This window comes from Herpailurus yagouaroundi, unplaced genomic scaffold, assembly GCF_014898765.1.
Source record: "Herpailurus yagouaroundi ecotype Mexico unplaced genomic scaffold, PumYag 159, whole genome shotgun sequence".
NCBI lineage: Eukaryota > Metazoa > Chordata > Mammalia > Carnivora > Felidae > Herpailurus > Herpailurus yagouaroundi.
The window spans coordinates 13,044,509-13,069,704 of record NW_024412400.1 but is presented as its reverse complement, the minus strand read 5'-3'; the positions used below and the strand labels follow the sequence as shown (position 1 = coordinate 13,069,704).

At 37.1% G+C, this 25,196-nt stretch overlaps 1 protein-coding gene across 11 annotated transcripts in view; it reads left to right on the top strand.

The window, feature by feature from the left end:
• RBMS3 (RNA binding motif single stranded interacting protein 3) overlaps nt 1-25,196 on the top strand; it is a 1,359,438-nt gene that overhangs the window by 1,196,291 nt on the left and 137,951 nt on the right. For all 11 annotated transcript variants that reach the window (XM_040481151.1, XM_040481142.1, XM_040481146.1 and 8 more), the window contains one exon: nt 9,493-9,599. In XM_040481151.1, the coding sequence (XP_040337085.1) occupies nt 9,493-9,599 (107 nt within the window). The remainder of the gene's footprint in view (nt 1-9,492; nt 9,600-25,196) is intronic.

Genomic DNA, 25,196 nt, shown 5'->3' with positions numbered 1-25,196 from the left:
TCTAACTCCGAAATATAATAATTATGTGTTGTAAACTTGAAGTAGTGTTTGTCATGTAAATTGTAGTTTAAATTTGGTATTGCTCACTCTACATCTAGAATGATGATATAGATAGAGGTATATAAATACGTATAGAAATAGAGATACATACCTACATATGTAGAAAGTCTATCATGTATGGGGCCTATGTGGAAGAGAAAGTGACAAATCTCTTGCAGACAAATCAGAGGACATTTTTTGTGAAACTTTCCTGGATATTGCAGCAAGTATTTTGGAATTAGTCATGAAAGATAAGGACATGGGTTTTAACATGGAGCTGTTTAGAAACACACTTACATCTATCATTTTTACATCATTATTCTTTATTCCAAATCATTACAGACTAATCATGCTGTCTGCCACCTGGAAGGAAATGACGGTTGCTGCTCAGGCATAAGATAGCAGGAAGCTTAAGGGTTGTGGAGAATTAAGGCAAATGCTGTAAGGAGTTCATATTTATTGTTGTCAGGCTGCCATATTACAACTTAGGGGTATATGGTCCCACGGGTTCTAAAAGTATTTCAGCTAAATCCTATCATTGTGTCCATCTCATTCATTCATATTTTCATTCACTAGACATTTAATAAAAGCCTGTTTTTAGCCAGACTAGATAACACCTGGTATTAGTCCTTCATGTGCTCATTCATGATCTGGCAATCAGCCTTGGGGGGGGGGGGCATGCATGTGACATGTGAAACTGTGGGGTATTGGATGTGATTTCCAAGCTGGAGGACATTCTATAGTGCTAGAGAGTGATATCTACTTTATGCTTTCAAAATAACCTATCCATATTCCTATTATAGTATCCACTGCAAGCTGCTAGAAGTTTCCTTTTCTTGTCTTTCTTCCCCTCTAGATTGCGACTACTTTGTCAGGGCAAAGTCGAAGGTATTGCTACACATACGGATGCTGAATAGATTTGAGGTTGTGTTTTGATTTTGGTTTTGGTTTTGTTTTTTTTTTTAATGAATGAATTTGATAAAAATGTTTCTAAGTTCAACATTCTCTAATTGGTATCATTTTTGAATTCTTCAGCATGAAACAGCTTTTTAATGTACAAGTCAATCTGAATATCACAGAAATAAGTTTTTTTATTGAAAACAAATCCATGTCCACCAATTAAAAAAATTCCTAGAGTAAAATTTTAAACTTTAACTTAGTTATAGAATTCTTCTTTTTTTTGGTTATTTTATCTCATTCTCTCACTCAATCCGAGATTTTGTAAGCTTACCTCCAAAAATTGCTTCTCTTGTCATTCGCTTCTTTTCTACTCAGCTCCTCCTACCCTTCCTTTTTATTTTTCCTGAAGTAAAATTTATAATTTATCTGAGTGAGGAATTTTTAGATTTAATATTTAAACCACCAGACCTGTGAGTTATGGTAACAAGAGAGATTTTAAGAAACCATCACCACAATCCAATATAATTACCTGAAGAGTTGAAATAAATTGAATGCTAAAAATTGAAAATGTTCATTTCTCGAAGGGGCAACAGGAATTCTACTATTGATGTATAGAAGCTACAAGGTATATCAATATCTGCTTGTAAAATATGATGTTAGAAAACATTCTTAGTGAATCGTAAAAATGAAGGCATGATAAGCTTTCATTATTTGTCTTTTTTCGCCAGCTCCTGGTCTCACTGTTCTGTTCTATTGGTTTTTTGGTCTCTGTATCATTTATTGCTGCTCTCATCGTTATCATTTCCTTCCTTCTACCGGCTTTGCGTTTTATTTGTACTTCCTTTACTAGCTCCGGTGTAAGATTAGTATGTTTATTTGAGCTTTCTCTTGCTTCTTGAGGTAGACATGTATTGCTATAAACTTTTCTCTTAGAACCACTTTTGCTGAGTCCCAAGGATCTTAGACCATTGTATGTGTGTTTATTTGCATTTCTCTCCGTGCATTTTTAAATTTTCTTCATTTCTTCTTTGTTGACCATTCATTGTTTAGTAGCATGCTGTTTAGCCTCAATGTATTTGTTCTTCCACATTTTTTCTTGTGATTGATTTCGACTTTCACACTATTGTGGTCAAAAAGGATGCATGATATAATTTCAGCCTTTTTGAATTTTTTAGACTTGTTTTGTGGCCTAACTTGTGATCTATTCCGGATAATGTTTCACGTACATTTCACCACTAAACCAGCCTTACAAGAAACTTAAAAGGGAAATTGGTGGGGAAAAAAGGCCATAATCAGGAATAAGAACATTGTGAAAGGAAAGAATTTCACAGGTAAATGAAAACATATAATAAAAGTAGTAGATTAATCATTTATAAAACCAGTATGGAGGTTAAAGCACAAAAACAGAAAAATCAATTTTATCTACAAAAATAAGTCAAACGAGTCACAAAATAAAAGGCTGTAAAGTAAGACATCATATACCTAAAACGTCGGTGTCAGAAGTAAAAACTTAGTGCCTTTAGAATGGGTTCAAGCTTAAGCTTGATACAGACTACTTAATATAGACTACTACATGCATAAGATACTATATATGAACCTAACGGCAGCCACAAATCCAAAGCCTGTAATACATAAAAAAATAAAAAGGAATCCAAGCATAACATTCAAGAAGGCTATCAAACCACAAGGGAAGAGAAGAATCAAGTATGTTAAGTTTCAGATAAAAATCACAGAACTTTTATATTAATTTTGTTAGACAAAATATGTGGTGGTGTTTTTGTTTGTTTGCTTAAAACAGCAAATCCTGTAAGCCCCGTAAGATTATCTTATCGGTTTATGCATTGGTTGTTTCATGTTTAATACAAACTTTGGATGACTAGAAATACTCCACTAAGCAAACAAACAGTAATTACTCCTTCATAATTACTGTGCAACTTTATCGCCATGCATTGTTATAATTATATTTTAAATACTCCCCATTTTCATGATAGACCATAATGTCTTCTAGCACATTACAATCTGTGGCTTATAACTGCCTCTCACTTCCACAAAGGCCTCTTCTTCATTTAGTCTGTATTTTAACTACTGTGAAAAGAGACTAAACAAAATTAATTGGTAGTATAATAGCGCAATAAGGAAATTGTAGACAATATAATATTTCTGTGCTACTGAAGTCATCTCATTAATCAAAGGATTCATGTTTAACATCTAAGATGCATTCCTCCTTCCTTACAGTCAGTCCCAATCAAATCAGTGCTTCCCAAACTGAAGTATGCAGAGGAATCACCTGGGGATCTGGTTCAAATGCAGATTTTGATTCAGTAGGTCTTGGGAAGGGTCAAAGAATCTGCATTTCTAACAAGCTCTCAAGTACTGATCCCATTGCTGCTGGTACTTGGACCACACTTCGAGTAGCATCACTTTCAAGGATTATGTGCACCTATGTGCAAAAGGCTGTCAACAGTATACACACGTGCATGCATGCACACACATATGCATGTAGAAACTTCCCCCCAACCTTTGCTATAACCCCTTTCAACCTCAAGCCTGGAAATTAATTATTACTGTTAAAAGACTTAACACAAACAGAACCCACATTCAATTTATGAAAGCCTGCCAAGTAAGCAGTAGGTAATTTCTCTCTGAATTGAGATGAGGTGGAGTCACGGAAGGCTTTCTGCAGAACTTGACATAGGAGCTACATTCTAAAGGTTGATTAGTAGTTTGCCAGATGGAGGGTGTGGATTTGGGAAACTGGGAAAGGAAATTCCAGGCAGGGGGAAAGGCATTCAGAGGTGAGGGAACTTTAAACCACAGGAGTGGGAGGAGTCTGGCAAAAGATAAGATCAAGGGTATAAATTCTTCTCTTCTAGTAGAGGAGTTTGGATTTTATCTTGCAGGTATTTAGAAATCACCAAGAACTAGATGAGAATATAAATCTTTTTTTTTTTTTTCCTGAGAGAGTGAGCTTGAGAGAGAGAGAAGGAGCTTGTGTCTGCTCAGGAGGAGAGGAGGGGATCAGAGGGAGAGGGAAAGAATCTTAAGCAGGCTCCATGCTCAGCAGGGACCCAATTCAGGGCTCAATCCCAGGACCCTGGGATCATGACCTCAGCCAAAATCAAGAGTCAGACCCTCAACTGACTGAGTTACCCAGACCCTCAACTGACTGAATGCCCCAGAAAACGATCTTAACTCATCTAATTCAGTATTTTCTCTTACACTCTCAGTGAAATCCACTCTCACCACCTCCCTGGGAAACTAAATTCAAGGATAATATTAGGGCTATTTCATCCTTTTTTAATGGCACATTTGAAAATTTATTTCTGGGATTTTACTTTTTTAATTAATTTAATAAACTTGTGACCCTGTCTGCTTTCCCATCATAATCCCCTTCAAATCAATAAAGTAATAGCAGATGTTTCAACTTCACAATGTCAAGAAACATAAATAGGTCATTACTAACATCCATAATGAAACAGCTTATGAAGATCCTCAAATATCAGGATGGCTAAGATTTGTTGAAAGGTAAAGTCTTATCCTATAGCTTTTGAAATTTTCCTCAGTGTTAAAAATAATTGTTTTGGGGCCCCTGGGTGGCTCAGTCGGTTATGCCTCCGACTCTTGATTTCGGCTCAGGTCATGATCTCACGTTTCATAAGGTCGATCCCCAGGTCAGGCTCTGTGCTGGTCATGGAGCCTGCTTCAGATTCTCTGCGTTCCCTCTACTCATCTCCATTCACACACGCTCAATCTCTCCCTAGCCCCCCCTTCTCCCTCTCTAAGATAAAAAATATATATATTGTTTTGAAAGTTCTCTTTTCAATAATGAAAATCTTCAAGGTAGGTTTAGAACCCAGAATCTTAAATTCTATGTATAATTGATCCTCGGCAAGCTAGAATATTGTTGCTTGGTAAAATTTCTTTCAAGGATCCTTCTGTAAAATTTCTTTATGCCAGTAGGTAGAAGAAATCCTAAGGTTAATAATTCGTTCAGAGCCTTTTCTTTTCCTGCCAATGCTGCCCTGCTAATTCCATAGCTCCCAAGGTTTCACAAAAAAAGATCTTGAAATATGTATGTGCATGTGCATGCATATGTGTGTGTATACATGCCAAAGAGACACATTTTGGGGTGGCAAATTTTTCTTTTTTTAATTTTTAATTTTTTTAAAGTGTATTTATTTTGAGAGAGAAAGAAACCATGTGTGGGAGGGGCAGAGAGAGAGAGAGAGAGAGAGAGAGAGAGAATCCCAAGCAGGCTCTGCACAGTCAGCACAGAACCTGACACAGGGGCTCAAACTCATATACTGTGAGATCATGACCTAAGCCCAAATCAAAAGTCAGATGTTTAACTGACTGAGCCACCTGGCACCCCTGGACAGCAAATTTTTTCTTGCCTACAGTGTGTAACAGCATGGTATTTATCCTAATAGCAAAATACAGATTCGATGGATTTAAACTGTCAATAGATCTCCTGCAAATGAATAACAAAAAAATAGTAAAAACAAACAAACATAAAAAAAAAAAAAAACAACCACAACAGAAAAAGGAACAGGGAGCATTCATTGTAGGCAATTGCATATAAACACACGTAAGAGAACATGACTTGTATCACATTAAAGGGATAATGGGAGCCAAACTTCGGTGATGACTCAGGAAAGGAACCTGGGCTGTAGTGGCCAGATGATCCAGAGACAAGCTGCAGTCAGCAAGAACCATTTTGGAAATGCAGATCTTCTCAATGAGCAAATCTTTTCGATGTTCTTGGAGGTCAGTTGCAAGTTCTGTGGCCAAACCACCAAGGAGTTAAAAGTGGGACAGAGCTGGTGAACAATAAGCCTAGTTGATTAAACACTCTACACTCAGACTCTGCCAAGTAACCAGGTTCCATAGCTGATGCACGGACAGTGGCTGATGAAGATGCTAAGCAATAGTGAGAGTTGTAGCGAACGTGGATTTAATAGTCATTTATGTACCATGTACTATTTTAAGCCCTTTTCACACATTAATTTATTTAATCTTCACAGCTGTCTGAGGTAGGGAACATTATTACCTCAAAGAATTTAAAAAGTGCCTGGTGTCTTATAGCTAGTAAGTCAGGAAGCCAGGAAGCAGACCGCTACCCCTAACACTGAAATGCACCCAAACTAAGTGTTAAAGCAGAAACACGAACGACCTCAAGAGAAGTTGTTATCATATTCTAGACTATTAGAACCAGTATATTATGTACACCAGAAGAATCCATTTTAGGAGAAGGTAAAGAGAAACCTGCTTCAGATGGTAGAAAGTATGACTCATGAAAGTTATTATCCCAAGAACCATAAAAGGTAGAATCAACAATTTTTACAGCAGGAAATTTAAGGTATTTCTTACTTGTCTTTTGTGAGAAATCTGTAGTATTGCCAGTGATAAACTCATGTGTCAGCATGACTACCCATTTGAATGGATGAACATACCTTGAAATTTTAAAATGACAAAAGAAAAAATACCCTATAGTGAGGAATGAATATATATACACATATGCTTTTGGAGTATCACAGGAAATTTTCTTTAGCACAGAATTTTAGGGTCTTTTATTGCATTTAGTCTTTTAGTCCTTCATCTGGAGAAAGAATTTAAATACTTCAGTGTGATGGCAGCAACTTTCTGCAGAAGTTTTATGACTCACCCTTTCCTTTGTGTGATTTGTGTAGCTTCACCAAAGTCACCAATGTTGGAGGCTCCTAAAAGCAGACAGTTGGGAACCACTTGTGTTTGGTGAGGAATGATACTGGTTGCGTTGTGAGCCAGGAGGAGTTATGTATTCTATGCTTCCTCTATAGGACAGGCAAAACATTTTGTTTTTCATTTCGCCTGGCCAATTGTGACTTTCTGTCTACTTGAGTCATTTTCTTCAATATTGATTAATAGAATTCTGCTGTTAATAAACTAAAGGATTGAGTAAATACTACTGCCACTTAAAGCCAAATGATTTTCAAATATTTATTTGTAGATACCCACTCATTTCTTTTTCCATTATTGATTCTGGAGACAGTTGAAAGTCTCGTGAATCCAGATTAGTAAATGCAAGCAACCTAGCTGGAGTAGAAATGGGGAGGAATGGATGTTGGGGAAAATGGTATCAATTATCTATTAAGATTATAACATATCAATTGAAAATTTTAGTCACAGGAAACAATAAAGATTTATTTAGCTTACATATTTGTGGGATGGCCTTACTGACCTCACCTGGGTTTATACATTTTTCTGTGGTCACCTGCATGTTATCTGTGTACGTCTGCTGATTTTAGATGAGTTTACACACATGTCCGGGTGGTGGTCATTGGATGATCTACTTTGGCCTTGGCTCTGATGGTAGGGATGACTCATCTACAGTAGTACCTCATCCTGCAGCAGACCAGGCTGGGCATATTCACGTAGCTATGCAGAAAAGCAAAAGAAGCAAACCTCAATGCTTAAAAACATTTCAATCCTCTGCTTGTGTCTCATTTGCTAACATTTCATTGTCTAGAGAAATTCACATGGGGTCACACCAAGAGTCAGAGGACTCAATGACACTACATTATCAAAGGCAAGAATACAAGGAGAGATAAAGAATTAGCATAATGCAGGGGAAGAAAAATAATTTTCCTTCTACTTTTCTAGGTTCTTGACTGGGACCCCCCCCCCCATAATAAAGACATGTTAATATTAACAGGAGAAAAACAAATAGAAGTTTAATAACTTGTATATCTCTTGCATGGAGATATCCAGGAAAACCTTGTAACTCTCTGAAATGGTCCAAGTCACCATCTTAAATATCATCTTTAGCTAAAGACAAAAGATGTTGGGGAAGGGGTAATGAGGCCAGTAATGGGAGGTTACCAGTAAAAGCACAGTAAACAAGGGTAAGGTTGTTACACAGATTTAAGGCCTCGCTTCTCCACTGATAAGTTTCTTGAGATCTAGAATACTCTTTTCTTCCAGATACAAAGAGGGAGACCCTGTTACAAATGGAGATTTCCCTTATAAATGTAAACGTCTCTTAAAAAAGGGTAACTTCTAGTCAGTTTTCAGAGCTTTTCCTCTATCTGCTGTTTCTTAAAAATAATCAGCCTAAGCTAATGCTTATGCCAAAGAGACATATTTTTTGGATGGTATATTCTGCTCCCCTTCAAACATTGAACAATTACATTTTAGAAGAACACATTTTCCCAGTGGGTTGGAAGAGGAAAGGTCCATTTTAGTTTTCAGATTGTAAACTTACAAATTAGTATATGGTTTATCCAAGCAAATGAACAAACAACAACAAAAATCCTCCCAGCCATGTTAATGCATTGACCACGTTTTTTAGGACAATATGGATTTATTTTATTCATTCAGTTTTAAAAATATTTGTGCTAATAATCAGCAATTTTTCTAGTCAAGTAAGGATGTGGAGAGAGCATGAATTCTCAAAGAATAAGTTTCTTCCTGTTGTGTTTTATAAAATTGTCAAATAAGTTTAGTTAAGTCACCAAGGCTCACCACATTTCCCCCCAGTCCGGGATTCATTTGTTAGGGCCACATCCTTTGTCTAGATTTTATCGTGTGGGCTCATTTAATATTTAAGTAATTGTTCTCCCTGAGACACTGACTAGTTTTCACTGGGAAATTGGAGTGAAAGAGGTTCAACGGACAATCAACTTCTAGCCTTTTTGAAATTGCAGGGATTAATGAGAAAAAAACTAATTTGGTTGCAATTAGCAAAATAGCTCCCATTTTAGAAGGAAACTCCTAAGGATCGTTTTCCAAAATAGAATCCTACAGTTTCTACTGTGAAAACATGGCAACTTTGAGGAGAAATATTTATCTTCACACAAATACTGGTTATGAATAAGTTTCTAATGTTAAAAAGCAAAATGAGACAGTACATTTTAAAGCTCTTATTGGCTTTATTCAGGGATTCATGGATCAGGCAGCATCCCATCAGGCAGGTAGAAAGGAACTCTGAGGAGCTGTGCAAATTGGAGGCTTCTATAGGCAGAAGGGAGTGTGAAAAAAAGTATTGGCCAAAAAAAAAAAAATGGATTGGTTATGGCAAAGTCACTTTTCTACAAAGGATGGCCCGGGATCTATCAGGTAAATTACCTCAACAGTGCTGATCAGGTGACTCCTGACTGACTGGTTTAAACTTCCATTTCTGGGAGAGCCAAAACTTAAGTTAGGTTTTGGTCTGGTGACACGAAACTTCATATAAGTGACTCCATTTTGGACCCGTTGTCTGGTTTTTAGCATTAACATAACTGGAAGGAGTTGACATTCGCCTCTTTACTTCTAAGGCAAGTTCACTTTCTGCTTCAACTGATTATTTTTTCAACAATATTTTTTGTTTTCTTTTATGGTCTGCCAGTGCTCTTTCGAAGCCCAGTTAGATAGAATAACAGCCAACATAATAGAGACTAAAAGGGGGCCAAATATCTCTCCAGAAGCAAGACAACTTCAAAGATACGCATTACAAAGCACTACTGTGACTCAAATAATCACTTGTTTTTAAGGGGGATTTGCTAATGTAGAATTGGTTTCTTATCTTTCCAGCCCCTAGTGAGCCTTTACTGTGCAAATTCGCTGATGGAGGACAAAAGAAGCGACAGAATCAAAGCAAATACACCCAGAATGGAAGGCCTTGGCCCAGGGAAGGAGAGGTGAGTGAGTACTGGCTGACTTTTGCTCAGTAATATAGCCCCATGCTTTCCTCAAAATGGCGGCAAGACAGACATTTGGGGCCCTGATGAAATCAGGTCTCGTAGAAAACCAAATCGCTTCGAAGAGGGCAAATGAGTAGGCCTATATTAATGTGCTCAGGATAAAATTACTTGAGGAGGAATGTAGGAATTCATAATTGACCTCAGTTCTGTACTACAATAAGTCCTCTGTCTTTCACCAAACCTTAACCTGAAACATACTCGCTAAAAGACTTATCCACAAAGAGTTGATCCCTAATTGTATAGTACCTAAAAAATATTTTCGGTGAAATCAGTAATGAGAGTTGAATGTTTATGTACTTGGAAAAAACTAAAAATTTTGATTTATTTTATTGGGATCTACCATTGCACATATATGTGTTTTATATATTTTTCCATATGCTCATAAATGTGTTGATATGTATTTTACATAAGTATATATCAACATAAGATACGACATTTTCATTTTTTATTATTGAAATAAAATTTTAAATTGAAAGAAAAGTTGATATACACAGGGTTTTGTTTTTCACAACAAAAAGAAAGGCATTTAACAGTTAATGATCCACTTACCCTCTTAACACAAAACAGTAGAAAAGCAAGCGTAAGCATCCAGTGACACTTGAGAATGAATTCCTTTTGCTTATTTTCGCTGTAAGAAGACAAGGAAAAGGTATCTGGGCTTCTAAGAAGTGTTTTATTCTCTGTGAAAAGGAATGGAGTTTTTTGAATGACTTGAATAAATGCTATTTTGTACCAAGGCCATACTTTCAACAGAAGAGCTTTATTTTGTATTTCTATTCAAAGCACCCACTTCATCTATTTCTCATTTAGGAGGCATCCCACTTGATGCAGCATTTTACACTTTCAGTACTGAGACTGAAGGAAAAGAGAGTGGGGTTTTCCTCAGCAAAACGTTTAGCCATTTTTTTTTTTTTTTACTAAGACTGTCGTCTGTTTTGAGTTTTTCCACACAGGTCTCAAAACCCCTCTTAAAGTATAAATTGTGTTCAAGTATTGTATAGTCTATAACTCTTTATTTTAAGACATGAAAAAGAGAATCACCATCAAACACCTGAAACTAATGAAAAAGGAAAGAGTTTCAATATCCCAACTTTAGAAAGGCAGTCTGTGTTATGTTCAAAAAAGGAAGAGGAAAGGGAATGACCCTTGTGTTTTTAGGGTTGGGTTAGTGATCAGCAGTTAGCTCCATCGTCCCCAGAAGACAGCTGATTTCTGATAGCATGCATTATGACATCCATCCCATACCAAACATCTGTAGTCTAGAACGACTCATTTGATCTTTTAAATTTTTATTGAATCTAACGCCCACTGACGAGAGAGATTTCAGGATCGCAGACCATAACCCAGAAGCCTCGACGGTCAGTCAGAAAAGCTGGGATGACTGAAAGCTCAGTTCCTGTCTCCGTAAGGTCCTGTCTTATCGCATCCACAAAATAGATGCCAGTTGCATGTAGCAGGACACCCCCCTCTTACACATTTCTCAAGATCAAGCCAGTCAACATAAAAGAAATGTAGACTGCAAGCTGCCACTTTGCTACTGTAGACGAATCTAGAGCTTTGGGTTTAGATCTTGGTAAAGACCATGTGTGCTATTGCCACAGAAGCATTGTGGTGTCAACGTTAGCAACCGGAGCATCTTGTAATTTACTTGTAGGTTTTAAACATACATCCCTAATCTCTGTTGTCAAAAGCTGCTTTTTAAGAGTTATACCTTTTGATGTTGAACTGTGAAAATCAAAGGAGCTTAATTAAATTTACCTGTGACCAATAAAAATGTATTCCAAGTGTGTAGATACATTCAGAAGAAAGAAATTAGGAAAAGAAAGGGCATGCACTAAAAATATGCTTATCACATATTTTGGTTTTGAGATAAGCATATTAATGTTTACACCTCGATTGTGGTTTTAGGTGTAGATACTCTAAGGATGTTGGATAACTTTGTGTCCCTATCATTTTATATGCATATAGATGATATAGATACAGATATAGATTTAGATGTATATAGATATATTTGCTTCTACTTCTGCTTGCATTATACTTGCTAAATTGTATTAGCATGGTTGATAAAGTTTGACGTAATGTAGTTTATTCCTATGTAAGCAATATTCAGTGAACTTTTATATACCAGGAAATTTTAATTACCGTATTTCATTGTTTCCAAGACCCATGTTTTTGTTGTTGTTTTTCCACATTTTAACACTTCTGAAATTGGTTCTCCTCTTATAATCAATGGCATTATGAGAAGACAATTTGCATTTGCTCTCATTAGTCATCTGGGAGCACTATCTACATTCTCTGCTGGTCTTTGACCCCTCTGACTTCATGAATTGAAACTCTAACCCAAGCAAGGACTCTGGGTCAGATTCTTAGGAGAGATTTTCTCTGTGCCCTTCCTTCATCCAGTATTAAGGTTGAGACATAAATCTTGCCTTGAAGTCCATTCTTTTTTTTTTTTTTTTTTTTAATAGCCCCTTGGCATACCAACTTGATGAGGAGATCATTTGGGGTGTTTGTTTTTGCTTGTTTTTTTGTTGCAGTTGTTGTTGTTGTTTTTATATGAGATGATGGTAAACTTTTCATTGTTGCCCTAGATAAAATGAAAGATGATAATTTCAATTCCAATGCCTCAGCATTTGGGATAGTAGCACAGATTGAGGCTCATGTTTTCTCTGCCTCTCTTGAAAGTCAGGTAAAAAAATGATAGTGTGAAAAGGATTTCTCCTAAAATGTTTAAGCCTCTTACAAGTACCTGAAGCATGACAACTGATAAGCTAATTAAAATTTTAATGTATTGTGTAAAGCTGTTTTCTTCTGAGTGGCATTTTCATAACAGTTCTTTTAGCATGGTGAAATGCACTTCTTTATCAAAAAAAAATCTAGTAATGAAAACTTTACACACATAAATTACTGTAAATTAGCAAGGTTTTGAAATACAAATATATGCTGCTGGACATGTTTTTGCATAAGTGGAATACACAGGGATATTTTAAAGTTCTTAATTAATCTCTCAAGTGGCAAGCAAAACTCTGAGCAGAATGATCAGGGATTGGGGCTATTAGGCCTCTCTTAGTGCTCTACAAATCTTATCATTTTATTTCTTCATATAGCTATTCACGAACTCTTTGGTCTTAGTATCCCTTCATACTCTTAAAAATGATTGCTTATTAGTTCATTAAAAAAGAATAAACCATCCCTTGTTAACAAAAATATTATATCTTTCAAAGTCAATTTTTTTCAGAATAATGGCATTTTTACCTTTTTGCAAATCACTTTACTGTCTAGGTTACTAAAAGATGACCAGATTTGCGTATCTGCATCAGCATCCAACCTGTTGCCATATTTTGTTTGATTTAATCATATGAAAAAAAATCCAGCTTCATACAGACATGTCATTGAAAAAGGGAGAAGCTGTGGATCTCCTAAAAATATCTCACCAAACCCTCAAGTGTCCTTAGGCCACCCTTTGAGAACCACCGTCCCAGAGAAGCTTGAGCCAGGGACAGGGCTCATATTCAACTTCCATATACCAGAAGGGCCATGCTGCTTGTTAAAATAGTAAAACATATTTGTTTCACTTGGTAAATAACCACCGGCACTAGTCCATCAGTACAGCCCCTCCACCCCTTCCACTTTGGTGGCTCCTCAGGACGTCTTACCATCTCCCAAGAATGGGGTGCTACCTGGCACTGCAGGAGTTCCCCAGGATCCTACCCCAGCATTTATGTTCTGATTGGCCGGTGCTTACAACATAATGGTGGCAAAATGTTTTTAATGTCACCCCTAGCTCATAAATGGTCTCACTGTATCATCAGTATGACTTTCATCACATTCGTCAGCTAGATAGCCCATTACATCTGAAGGTATATTCTTTACTTCAGGAAAAATGTTTCCCAAAATTGATCGTGTTAGTGTTCTCCCAAATGATTGGACTGGAATCAGGAATGCTGCCTATCAGTCCAAAAATACATCAGGAGTCATGGGAATAAAAGACACAGCATAAAGAATACAGTCACTGGTTTTGTAATAGGGTTGTATGGTGACAGATGGGAACTGTATGTGTGGTGAGCACAGCATAATGTATAGACTTGTCAAATCACTACTTTGTACACCTGAAACTGATACAACATTGTGTGTCCACTCTAGACAAATAAAAAAATTAAAAAACAAACAAATGAACAAACAACAACAACAAATACACATATCAGGAACATGAAGAAGAATTCCTGTTGTTTCTTCCTATGTTTCCAAAGAATGCTTTTCCAATGATTACCAAAAAGCCCCCAGATTTGTTTGGAATCTATGCCCAAATAATAAGTACAACTGATCAGAAACATTCAGCTATGTTGTAAAGATGACTGGCTGAAATCAAAGATGATGGATGCTTCTACAACAATGATGAGAGTCATTCAAACCTTGAAATTACTTTATGTTGACATTTGTTGTGACTAGCCTCTGGGTCTCCTTCAGAATTTTCAAATGTAAGTGAACATTAACTGTCAAATCATGGAAGACGGTGCTGTTTCTTTCACCAAATTGTCATGTCGGGACATTATCCTTAAGTATGCAAATACCATAAACAAACTATTTCTCACTGGCTTTGAAGCTCTAATCTAGCTTTCATAAGATCTTCACAAGTCCTATAGTAATTGAGTCACTAAACGCCATCGATAACAATTGCTTCAGGAATTGCACTTCAAAGAAATAATATTTTGGCTATGGACACAAACAAGAGACCCAGCAATTGAACAAAGAAGTGACCCCACAAGGTATTCAAAAGTCTAGTGGAAAAACGCCAAGATTTTTATTATGAAAACTAAAACAAATAAAATGGTGTTTCTTGCTTTTATCTGATCTACAGTTCTCTGCTAGAGTCAATTTCAAAGCAATGAGCAGTAACAAATAATCTCTCTCTATGTGATCCTCTGAAGATATTTTTCCTTACTGGGGAAACATTTTACGAGATTGTCTTCACGGTCTAGATATGGAAATGAACTAACAGAGCTAATATAGTATTGTTAACAATCAGCACTCAGGTTCCCAGGAATAGTTGACAGGTTATGTTGAAGAGAAAATCAAGTAAGCTTTTTGGGGATGCATTCTCGGAATACTAAGGTTTGGAAATTCTCACCTATTCCCAAGGAAAGAAACAAATTTTAGATAAGGCATGATGATGTATTATATCTCGAAGACGTTTTATTTGAGGGCATTTTTAATTGCCCAAGACACAAGCCTCTGGGTATAGGAATACAGTACATGCACTTCGTAATACCAAGGGGATGGGTGCCATTCACACAAACCAAATGTAAATTGCGCTCCTTATTGTAGTGCAATGCTACTGGCGCTGCCTGGGCATGTTCATTTCAAAGCCTTTAAGAGATGGAATAAACTGACAGAGTATGCTTTAATTAGATCTCATTAAGGCACTTACAAAATCCACCATGAGTGAGCTGAAAGCTCCAGTTACCAGTTTTACCACAGCCAAGTAAGCCAAGTGATTTGTTATGACCTATAACCCAGATAATAGGTTGTCTATTTTCAGACCTGAAATCAACTTGTTTTCAGTGATGGATGAAAACTTCTCCTGTGCTGTAAAGTTTTATAGCTCTTGTCCATTTAGAACTACTATTAATAAAAATTCTCTTCAGTGCCAGTAAGTGAATGAAAGCCTGCAAAGGTCATGTGGGAGAAATGGGGTTTCTCGTGCTGTTATGAAGTCCATAGCCAAGTACAGGCATAGTTGATGAACCTGATTTCAAACATCTGGCCTCCTCCTCATTGTGCCACAAGGCATGAGGAGTAATCATTCATTCCGACTAAATCCATTTATGATTGACACAAAGATGTCTTTTTAGATTTCTGAGTAGACAGATACCCATAATCAATAACAAAATAGTTCCATCCTAGATTCTCACTCAGATAAACATTTTCCTTGAGGGTATGTCCTGATTTTTATGTTTGCTTTTGTTTTTATTTTTCTGAGAGAAATTTAATGCATGCAGAGTTGGCGTCATAATTCTGGATTTCCACTGTGTCTCCATCACCATAATCATCAGTACTCCTGTTGTCAAAAAGCATTTGTTCCTTCCATGACTGATACTTTGTGCTGTGTCCCAAGGACATAATGAAGTGTAGGGAGTGACCCTTGCCCTGGATGTATATTAGAAATATACATACAACGTGAGAACCTTTCTATCTCCTCGTGTTTCCTATTTCCTTTCTTACTTTCTCAATATAGGACTACCTCTTGCAGAAGTGTTCTTTTTAAGAGAATTCTGTTTGAAATACATTTTTAAAAGTAATATTGGAGAAGAAACAGCTTAAACAAAAAGTATTCAGTCCGCAAACAAGTACTTACTGAGCATCCCCTATGTGGGAGGCACAAGACAGGAGATAATGGACATGACATAAACATACAGACAGATTCTCCACCCCCTGGGAACCTAAAACAGCAAAGATCTTCTCTGTAGAGTAGGCAGTTAAGGGTTGGATAGAATATAACTTATATCGTGGAACTAAAATCACTGATGATAGCTGGCTATTAACCTACACAACAGTGAAAGAAAACCAAAGCCAAAATAAAAATAATAAAACTGACAAATGCAGCAAACACAAGAACTTCAGCTCAGACTTGTCCCGTTACTAACCATTAACTGACTGATTGCTTGTTTGTTTTTCAGGGTAGGTAATGGAGAAACTGATTTATATGCAATGACAAGCCAGAAAATCATCCCAGAGTTGAAAATTTCACCTTGTTACTTGTCCAGTAGAGTCCCCTATGCCCTTGGGTACTGAGTTGGCACAGAGAGAATAATATTTAGAGGAGCAACTTGAGCTTGGGTGGGATAGGATACATCTTGAATCCTTCTCTAGTACTCTGCTAACTGTTGACGATCATAGTTCCTTCTGAAATTTAAGGAAGTACATGTGTCAGCATCTGTGATGTGCACAATACTGTTGGCTTTTCTTCATGTTTTATCAGACACTCCAGTAGTTAGGGAGGAAACTCTAGCATTTCCATCACAGATCCACAGCTTTTAAGCTGAGGGACAAACTTGGGAAAGTTTTTTCGTTTTTCTGCTTCAGTCTCCTCATCAATAGAATGAGAATGGTTAAAAGTGTATATTTAGTGATTGGAAAGATTAAATGAGGTGCCGAGGAGAAAGCACTGATCACAGTTCCTGGAAAACTATAATCACTCTAGTACTAGCTATTATAACTATCATAATATCATCAACACAAGTCAGGACGTTTTAATCTGAAAGCCAGCTTTGCTATGTGTTTCTTATGACTCAAATGCTTAATTCCTTGGTGTCCAATTTTATGTCATGTCTCTTTTATTTTCCAAGTGGGAATTCTTTTTAATGATACAACATTTATTTGAAAAGACATCTGCTACCAATATCATTTTTCCAGCTGAATTTTTCACTTATTTAATAAAGTATATTATAAAGCAAGTAGAAATTAATTTATTTTTACTTTGACCCAGATTTTATTAAGGTTTTTATAAGATCACATTCCAAATCATCATCTGCATTCCAAGCATTATTTAGCACTGAGGCATTAGATGGTTTTCAAATTTGTAGTCACTTTTCTCTTGAAGGTCATGTGATCATAAAAGCCAAGGGCTGGCAAGGAAAGAGAAGGATGGAGAAGATGAAAGAAAAAGAAAAAAAGAATATTGAAAGAAAACATGAACTGTAGCTAGATACCAAGGAAAAGATGGAGCCACTATTGAGATCTGATGAATTACATGGTTAGTGTTTTTAAAGAGAAAGAAAATGAATTATTAACCTACCTATTCCGGCAAGTAATGGCAATTAGTTTTGAATGCAAAAAGTGCTCACACAACCTCTGTGGCTATGAAAAATACTCCTCATGATCAAGTACTTTCAAACATTCTTCAAAGCAATTATCTTTGACAGAAGCAGCGTCCTGATGGGAATGCTGGATTTAACAAATAATTGGGAAGTAAGAATTTTCTTGCATATTCTATGGCTCCCTAGTGCTGAATGTCAGTAATCTATTGCCCAATAATCTGTTGAATGCCCTAATCTATTTCAAGAGTAATGTTACCAATTTTTTTTGTGTAAGGAATTGTTAGAATCCTTCTAAGTTAATACTAATGCCATTTATGAAATTTCCTTTTGTTTACTGAAAGACTCAGACTCATGAAATTATCAGTTAAAAAAGATACGGTGGATCTTCATTATTCATGGGTTCCCTGCATGCAAACTTAACGTACTTGCTACAATTTGTTTATAACCCAGAATCAACATTCATGGTGGCTTCATGGTCATTTGTGTAGAGCAGTAAAATGTTTGAGTCGCCTGGGGATTAAAGAGTATACTTACCATGAAGAGCACTGTGTAAGGTATTGAATTGTACACTTAGAACTAATATAGGACTGTGTATTAACTGAACTGGAATTCAATTTAAAAAAACTTAAAAAAAAAAAGTCTGAGTCACCAAACATGCATACTCTCAAGATTGAGCAAGGCAGGCTCTTGTGTCAACCTATATAACACTATAAACACGTGTCCTTTCCTTGGTTTATGTAGGGCCGCATTTTTCCATGTTTGTGCTTTTCACTGGTGATTTCACTGTTTAAAATGCCCCCAACTATACTGCTGACGTGATGCCTTGTGTTCCTAAGTGCAAGGAATCTATGCTGTGCCTTGTGGAGACAATATGAAAAGAAAATGGAGATCAGCTTTGCGCAAGCATGACTTATAGTGCTTTGGCTTTGAGTTCATTGTTGATGAATCAAAAATATATAATAAGGTGTCTTTAGACAGAAACACAGCTAAAGCAATGTTGTGTATTAATTAGTTGGTGAAAATGTTGTGATCAGAACCTAACCCTGAATTTCTTCTAGGAGCAATGAGTCAATATTCCTAATTCAGTGTTCATGGTGACTTTAGAGAATATAATTGCTGCTAATAACAAGAATTGTGTCTTGTTTTCTGATTATTATTACTGACTGGGAGCCAGTTACTGGTCAAGTCTGTATCTCTTCCATTGATTTAAAAAACCAATGTCCATGGGTATCAAAAATAATGTACTGATGCATGCAACCAACTGTCTTTATGTAAAAAGTTGTGTTTGAGTCAATTATCAATTGTTATGGATCTAAAGACAACAGTTTTTACTCTTTACTCTTTACTCAACCAAAAATGTAAAACTTTCTAAGGAATTTGGAAAAGCTCTGGTCCTATTTTCATGAGTTTAATGAGTCTATGAGCGACCAGTTGGCTTGTAATCACTTCATAAAGATCACTAAGTATTGGACCCAGTGTAAAAATTCATATATCTTCCTTAGCAATACAAAGTCATCAGCCTAACACATTGAATTATTTCTACTATCACTTATAACATTCTTATTTGCCCACCTATCTGCATATGAGAGAAAAAGCTATATTGGCCCTTGACTTTAGAAACCCCAGTGGGTCACGTTGATATGGAAAATGTTTGATGTTCAAAGACACAAAGATGGCTATGGAGGTAATAACAAACAAGCTGCATAAAATGTGGAGAGAAGAGATTATCCCTATGGTTCCCATTTATAAGGAACATTCAAAAGGAATATTTTGTTGAGTTTATGAAAGCATTTGGCTATCACTAGCTGTTACCAATGCTACTTAAAGCACATGCTTTGAGGCATTCTTAGCAGTGATGAAGACAAAAATGCACCTTAACCATATGGCCCTCTTGCCTTCAGTTGGATCTGTTTGGAACAGTGCACCCTGCACACCAACTCTTTGATCAGTCAGCAGTCAACATCCTTCTTATTAAATATCTGAAGAACCTGACAAGGCCCAGAAATATATCATTTCTACTAGCTTTGGAGCCATATTGACCGTAATTTAATTTTACAGTACTGAACATTAGAAAATTTATGTCTCAGAGATATGGAATTGAAGTGTTGCCCCAATAAACCATTAGAAATAAAAAAAAATACTTTAAAGACAATAGTTTATCTAAAGAATTATTTCAAAACTTAGCAGTAAAAGGGTGTAGATCCATGTTATCTTTGACCATATTCCGTGAAGGGGGAAGAATTATCTATACAGTTCATGATTTCCCTTGGGTATAACAACATGCTTGGCATTTAGTTGTCCAATTATTTTCTTTAATGGGACTTTGGAAAAAATTAAGATGTATGTAACAACATTGCCAGGTTTTGAAAATAGTTCTTTTAACGTTGAACTGAAGAAGAGGCTTTCCATATGTGATCTTAAAACAAAGTGATTGGCTCTTACGATGCATTACAACACTTGCGATTGACTTTGTTAGCCAGCCCATCAAATGTAGTCTTATTTATTTCATGTGCTTTACTGGCCATTTAGAGAGCAGGCTCAAGGTGAATGACACTTGTAATCTCAAAAAAAATCTTCCCATTGGCCCAAGAACTTGAATTTGCAGTAGTTTAGCTTATAGACTTTCTAACTCAGGTAAGTGTTCTTATTTTAAAACTGCTGGGTTCATATTTCCTAACCTATGATCACTAAAGATAAAAAGTAAATCCTGAAAATTCCTATAATAGTGTAATTTTGGATATGATGTGTTTGATGATGAGCTCCGACCATCTGCCCTAGTCTCCATTCTCAAAGAAGAGTAGGGGAAAACATACTTATGTTCTAGGGGTGAAAGTAGGGATATGGGGTTTAGGAGGGGCTGAACAATGGAAAAATTATATCAAGCAATTATAAGGGGAAAGACTGATGGTTGATCTCCATGTTCCCTGATTCCTTGGACCCAGTCTCCATGGCATCTAAGTGGGGCCTCAGCCAACTAGGGAGTTTCTGGAGTTGTTGGTGCTGTCCTGGCAATTCCAGCCTGCCATAGGCTCAGAATTATCCCCATCGAAATTTAAACCACAGCTTGCAACCTCCACATACCATCAAACTGCAGCAGAGACCTGGGAGAATATGGATCAATTAGCCGGATACCTAGAACTCCCACCTATTCAGCTTCACAGACCCACCCTGGTAGCAACCTCAGCATTTTATATTTTTCATCCTACTTAGTATGTTATAGTGAGGTTTACCAGTATATACACTCCATCACCGACTCTAAGATACCATCAATTAAAGATGAAATATTATTTTAAATGTCACTAAAAAGAGAAGTTGCCAAACTCAAATGCCATCAATTATCATGCAAGCCCCAATTTTCACAGACTTTAAAATGTGAAGTGCACACACACACACACACACACACACACACACACACACTGTGTTTTGGAATCTATAAAGTCAGCCATTTAGATTGAAATAAAATCAGAAGTGTCTACATAAAATATGGTAGTGTTCTCTTGTGTATTTTATGATTATCAACAAAGGCTTAACTTAACTTTGGAAATGACAAACTCAGACTAGAGCTTTGAGAACTTGAGCTAGCTACATCATACCTTTTCTTCTCTTTCTCCTTTGACGATGCTTTCTTTGTGCAGCCATTGGCTTTTCCAGTCGTCCAGGCTTAATTCTGTCTGCATCTTTTTGGCCTGTCCTTCTTCATTGCTATAAAAGGGAGAAATTCTCTGCCTGACTAGGATGCTTTAGCTGAAGCCAAAAAGGAGAAATACTGTGATGACATAGTGTATAAACAACAGCATGACTCCCCCTGATGTTCTTTTCCCAAACAGAGGTGAATTTTCTCTACTCTCTGCCTATTTTTCTAGTTTTTTCTTTAAGTGATAAATTCCTTGCATTTCATTTGCATGATTCCTGACAAACCCCTGAAGATATCAAGATGATTTTTCGTAATCGTCTCCCTACTCTTGGTCAGTAACTTGGATAAGAGGGTCCTCCAGGTTTTCTGGCTGCCTCTAATTGTCCTGGGTTCTTATTCATGATTTGGTTCAGGGACACTGGCTTCCCTGCTGAATTGGGAAGGTGGCTTAAAAATCCCTCTGCGTCCCCCATGTCTGCTCACCAGTCAAGGACTGAGACATGTTCTTTATCAAAAGAGCATCTTCACAGCACAACAGTGTGGCTGAGGGGAGTTGCAAGCAGAGGAAGGAGAGGATGTCTCTGCCCATGCACAAACAAGAAATGATAACTTGATAAGAGACACTGACCATACATTAAACGTACTAATTTAACGAGGCAATAAGTTCTGGAATTCAGTATAGATACTTGAGTTTGAGACCAAGATTCCGAAATCACCGGGACATAAATCATACTTGGGATCTGAAAGTGAATGTCATTACTATGCAGAAGGAAAGAAGAGGGTGGACCGAGTAACATCAAAGGAGAAATTGCTCTCTGAGACGTCAGAAGAAAAGCAGGCTCACAGAATTGCAACGAAAGGGATGTTGAAAGAAGAGGAAAATCACTGGTCAAATGATGCATACTAACCAAATATGATTTAGAATAAATATCTCCATTAGATTCAGAAATTGTGAAACTTAGGAGTATTGTATGAGCCACTGCACAGGTTGGTAGGCATGCTTTACAGAACAGTTAACAAGGACGTTTCTGTCTGATCTCAGGACCAGACTGTATATCTCTCTTTGGGAGACTTTGGTAGTGTCCTGTCTACAGTCTCTTTTGTCCCTCATCTTCTCTTTAGGAGAGGGACTGGCTGCCCATGGCCCAGGGAACATGCCTTGAGCAGGCGAGAGCAGACACCTGCTTTATATGGTTGACTTCCTGTGCCAGGGGAAACGCACTATTCAGTAATCACCTGACCACACCAGAGCCAATGCTGGCAAAACCCTACCGCTTGCCCTATATTCTCACATTCCTTTTCAGTAGGTGCTACAACACTCTGCCTGCAAATTTGCCCTGAGCATACATATTGTTTCCTAGGATTAGTTCCTTTTTTTTTTTTTTTAAACAGGAAAGAGGTTTAAAATCCTTTTTTTTTTTTTTTTAAGGTTTATTTATTTTTGAGACAGAGAGAGACGGAGCATGAACGGGGGAGGGACAGAGAGAGAGGGAGACACAGCATCAGAAGCAGGCTCCAGGCCCCGAGCCATCAGCTCAGAGCCCGACGCGGGGCTCGAACTCACCGACCGTGAGATCGAGACCTGAGCCGAAGTCGGATGCCCAACCGACTGAGCCAGCCAGGCGCCCCTAAAATCCTTTCTTGAGGCACATGGGTGGCTCAGTCAGTTAACTGTCCGACTTCGGCTCAGGTCATGATCTCTTGGTCTGTGGGTTCGAGTCCTGTGCCAGGCTCTGTGCTGACGGCTCAGAGCCTGGAACCTGCTTCAGATTCTGTGTCTTCCTCTCTCTCTGCCCCCCTCCCTGCTCAGACTCCATCTCTCTCTCTCTCTCTCTCTCTCTCTCTCTCTCTCTCTCTCAAAAATAAATAACATTAAAAAATTTTTAAAGATAATTTCTTTAGCCAAAAACTGTACTTGGTTATGACCATGTTGTGGTTTCCTGGTGATTTTTATCGGTTCCTCTGAATATCTTGGACATCCACACTTCTGCTATCGCATATGAAATCCTCAGTTTCTCAGCCAGTATGGCCATTTGTAATTATGAATTCTTACTAGCTTCCAACACTAGGATCAGTGTATGATTAACCCTGAATTGTCAGTATTTATTCTTGACCTCCTTCCCATTCTCACATAGATCCTTCTGGCTGTAGCAACTCCCATTTGATCCCAGATCGTCTGTATTCTACTGACCTAGCAAAGCTAAATGCTTCCTGACATTTTTGGGCTTACTCGTAAGTCAGGCCTCTAATCTGTATGGTTTCTGTAAATGATATGCCTTTTTTCTTCCTGAATTTAAAAATTAAAAAGAATTCAAAGAACAATTCATATAATACACTTCTTTAAGTTACTTCCCATTATAAAGTAATTCTAATTATATATAGCTTACAAAAGAGTCAGAAAAAAATACAGGAAAGGAAAAAAATTATGGTTATACCACTCCAGTATTTTGACATTTAACGTTATTGAAATTAATTTATTTCTAGTCAGAGATATTTTTTTAATTTTTTTAAAATTTTTGACCCATATGATACACATAATTTTGTATCATGATTTCTTCACTAAGGGACATGTTTCTAAAGAGAAATATTGGTAAGTAAATATAAACAAAGTTAGGTTTCACTACAATAGCAGAACCCCAAATTTTATAACACATTATAATTTTCAAACCCTTTCACACACATAACTTTTTAAGCCACCTTACTTTACTTATGGAATTTTTAACCATAACCCGCTGACGGTTATAAATACTGTTAACATTGATTGCGAGAAATACACTCTTCAAAGATAATATCCAGGGGCGCCTGGGTAGCTCACTCGGTTGAGCGTCCACCTTTGGCTCAGGTCATGATCCCACGGTTTGTGAGTTGGAGCCCTGGGTTGGGTTCTGTGCTGACAGTTCAGAGCCTGGAGTCTGCTGCAGATTCTGTGTCTCCCTCTCTCTGCCGCTCCTCTGCTCACGCTCTCCCTCCCTCTCTCTTTCAAAGGTAAATAAACATTTAAAAAAATAATATCCAGAAAATTACGTTATCCTTTTCTTATTTGGCTTCCTGAGCTTATCTTGTGCTAATTCAGTACACAATATTTACTAAAATATACAATATGTACTTATTTATTATTACTTATTATAGTATTTACTTATGTATATACTAAAGTGTTCCCTTATATCTGATCATAGAAAGTTGGAAATTCTTGTGACTATTCGTTTTTACCTATACAATTATGATGCATCATTTGTCAAGACAGAATTTAGAAAAAAAGAGAAATGTTATGCTAACACATTGATGTTTCCATTTTCCAGTAATTACAGTGTATGTCTGTCCATATGAAGTTTATTGCCTCAAACTTTTTGGTCCCCATTTACATGACAATATAAAAATAGTTTCAGGGGTACCTGGGTGGCTTGGTCAGTTAGGCGTCTGACTTCGGCTCAGGTCTTGATCTCAGGGTCCGTGAGTCTGATCCCTGCTTAGGGCTCTGTGCTGACTGCTCAGAGGCTAGAGCCTGCTTCGGATTCTGTGTCTCCCTCTCTCTCTGCCCCTCCCCCACTCATGTTCTGTCTCTCTCTGTCTCTCTGTCTCTCTGTCTCTCAAAAATAAATAAATGTTAATAAATTTAAAAAATAGTTTCAAAAATGATAAAATCAGTTCTATCAGCCTGTCTTCTCATTAGCTTTGTTACAGTCCATGATCCTCTGCTCCTTGGAAAGACCAAGCATTATAGTCCAAGAATCTTTCTGAAGTGTTAATGCCTACTCCCTACTGAGCATAGTTTGAGCAGTATTTCCATGATTATTACCTCTTCATTTAACTTGTTAATCATTTAAAGTTATAAAAATCAAATATCTAGCTCCTAAGTCAAACTGATGTGTCTTAATGTAATCCCTATATTTATTGAAAATAATTAGATACCTTAATTCAGCAAACTGTATTTTAAAATTTCTTCTAAACTGTTTGGCTCTTATAGTATAGATTCTGCCGGGGTGACTAGAAATATCCTATTATGGTTGAAATACTAAGCAAAAACTCAGTTGCTGGCAGAAAATGACAAAAATGCCCCCTTTCGTTTAAATAAATTGCAAACAC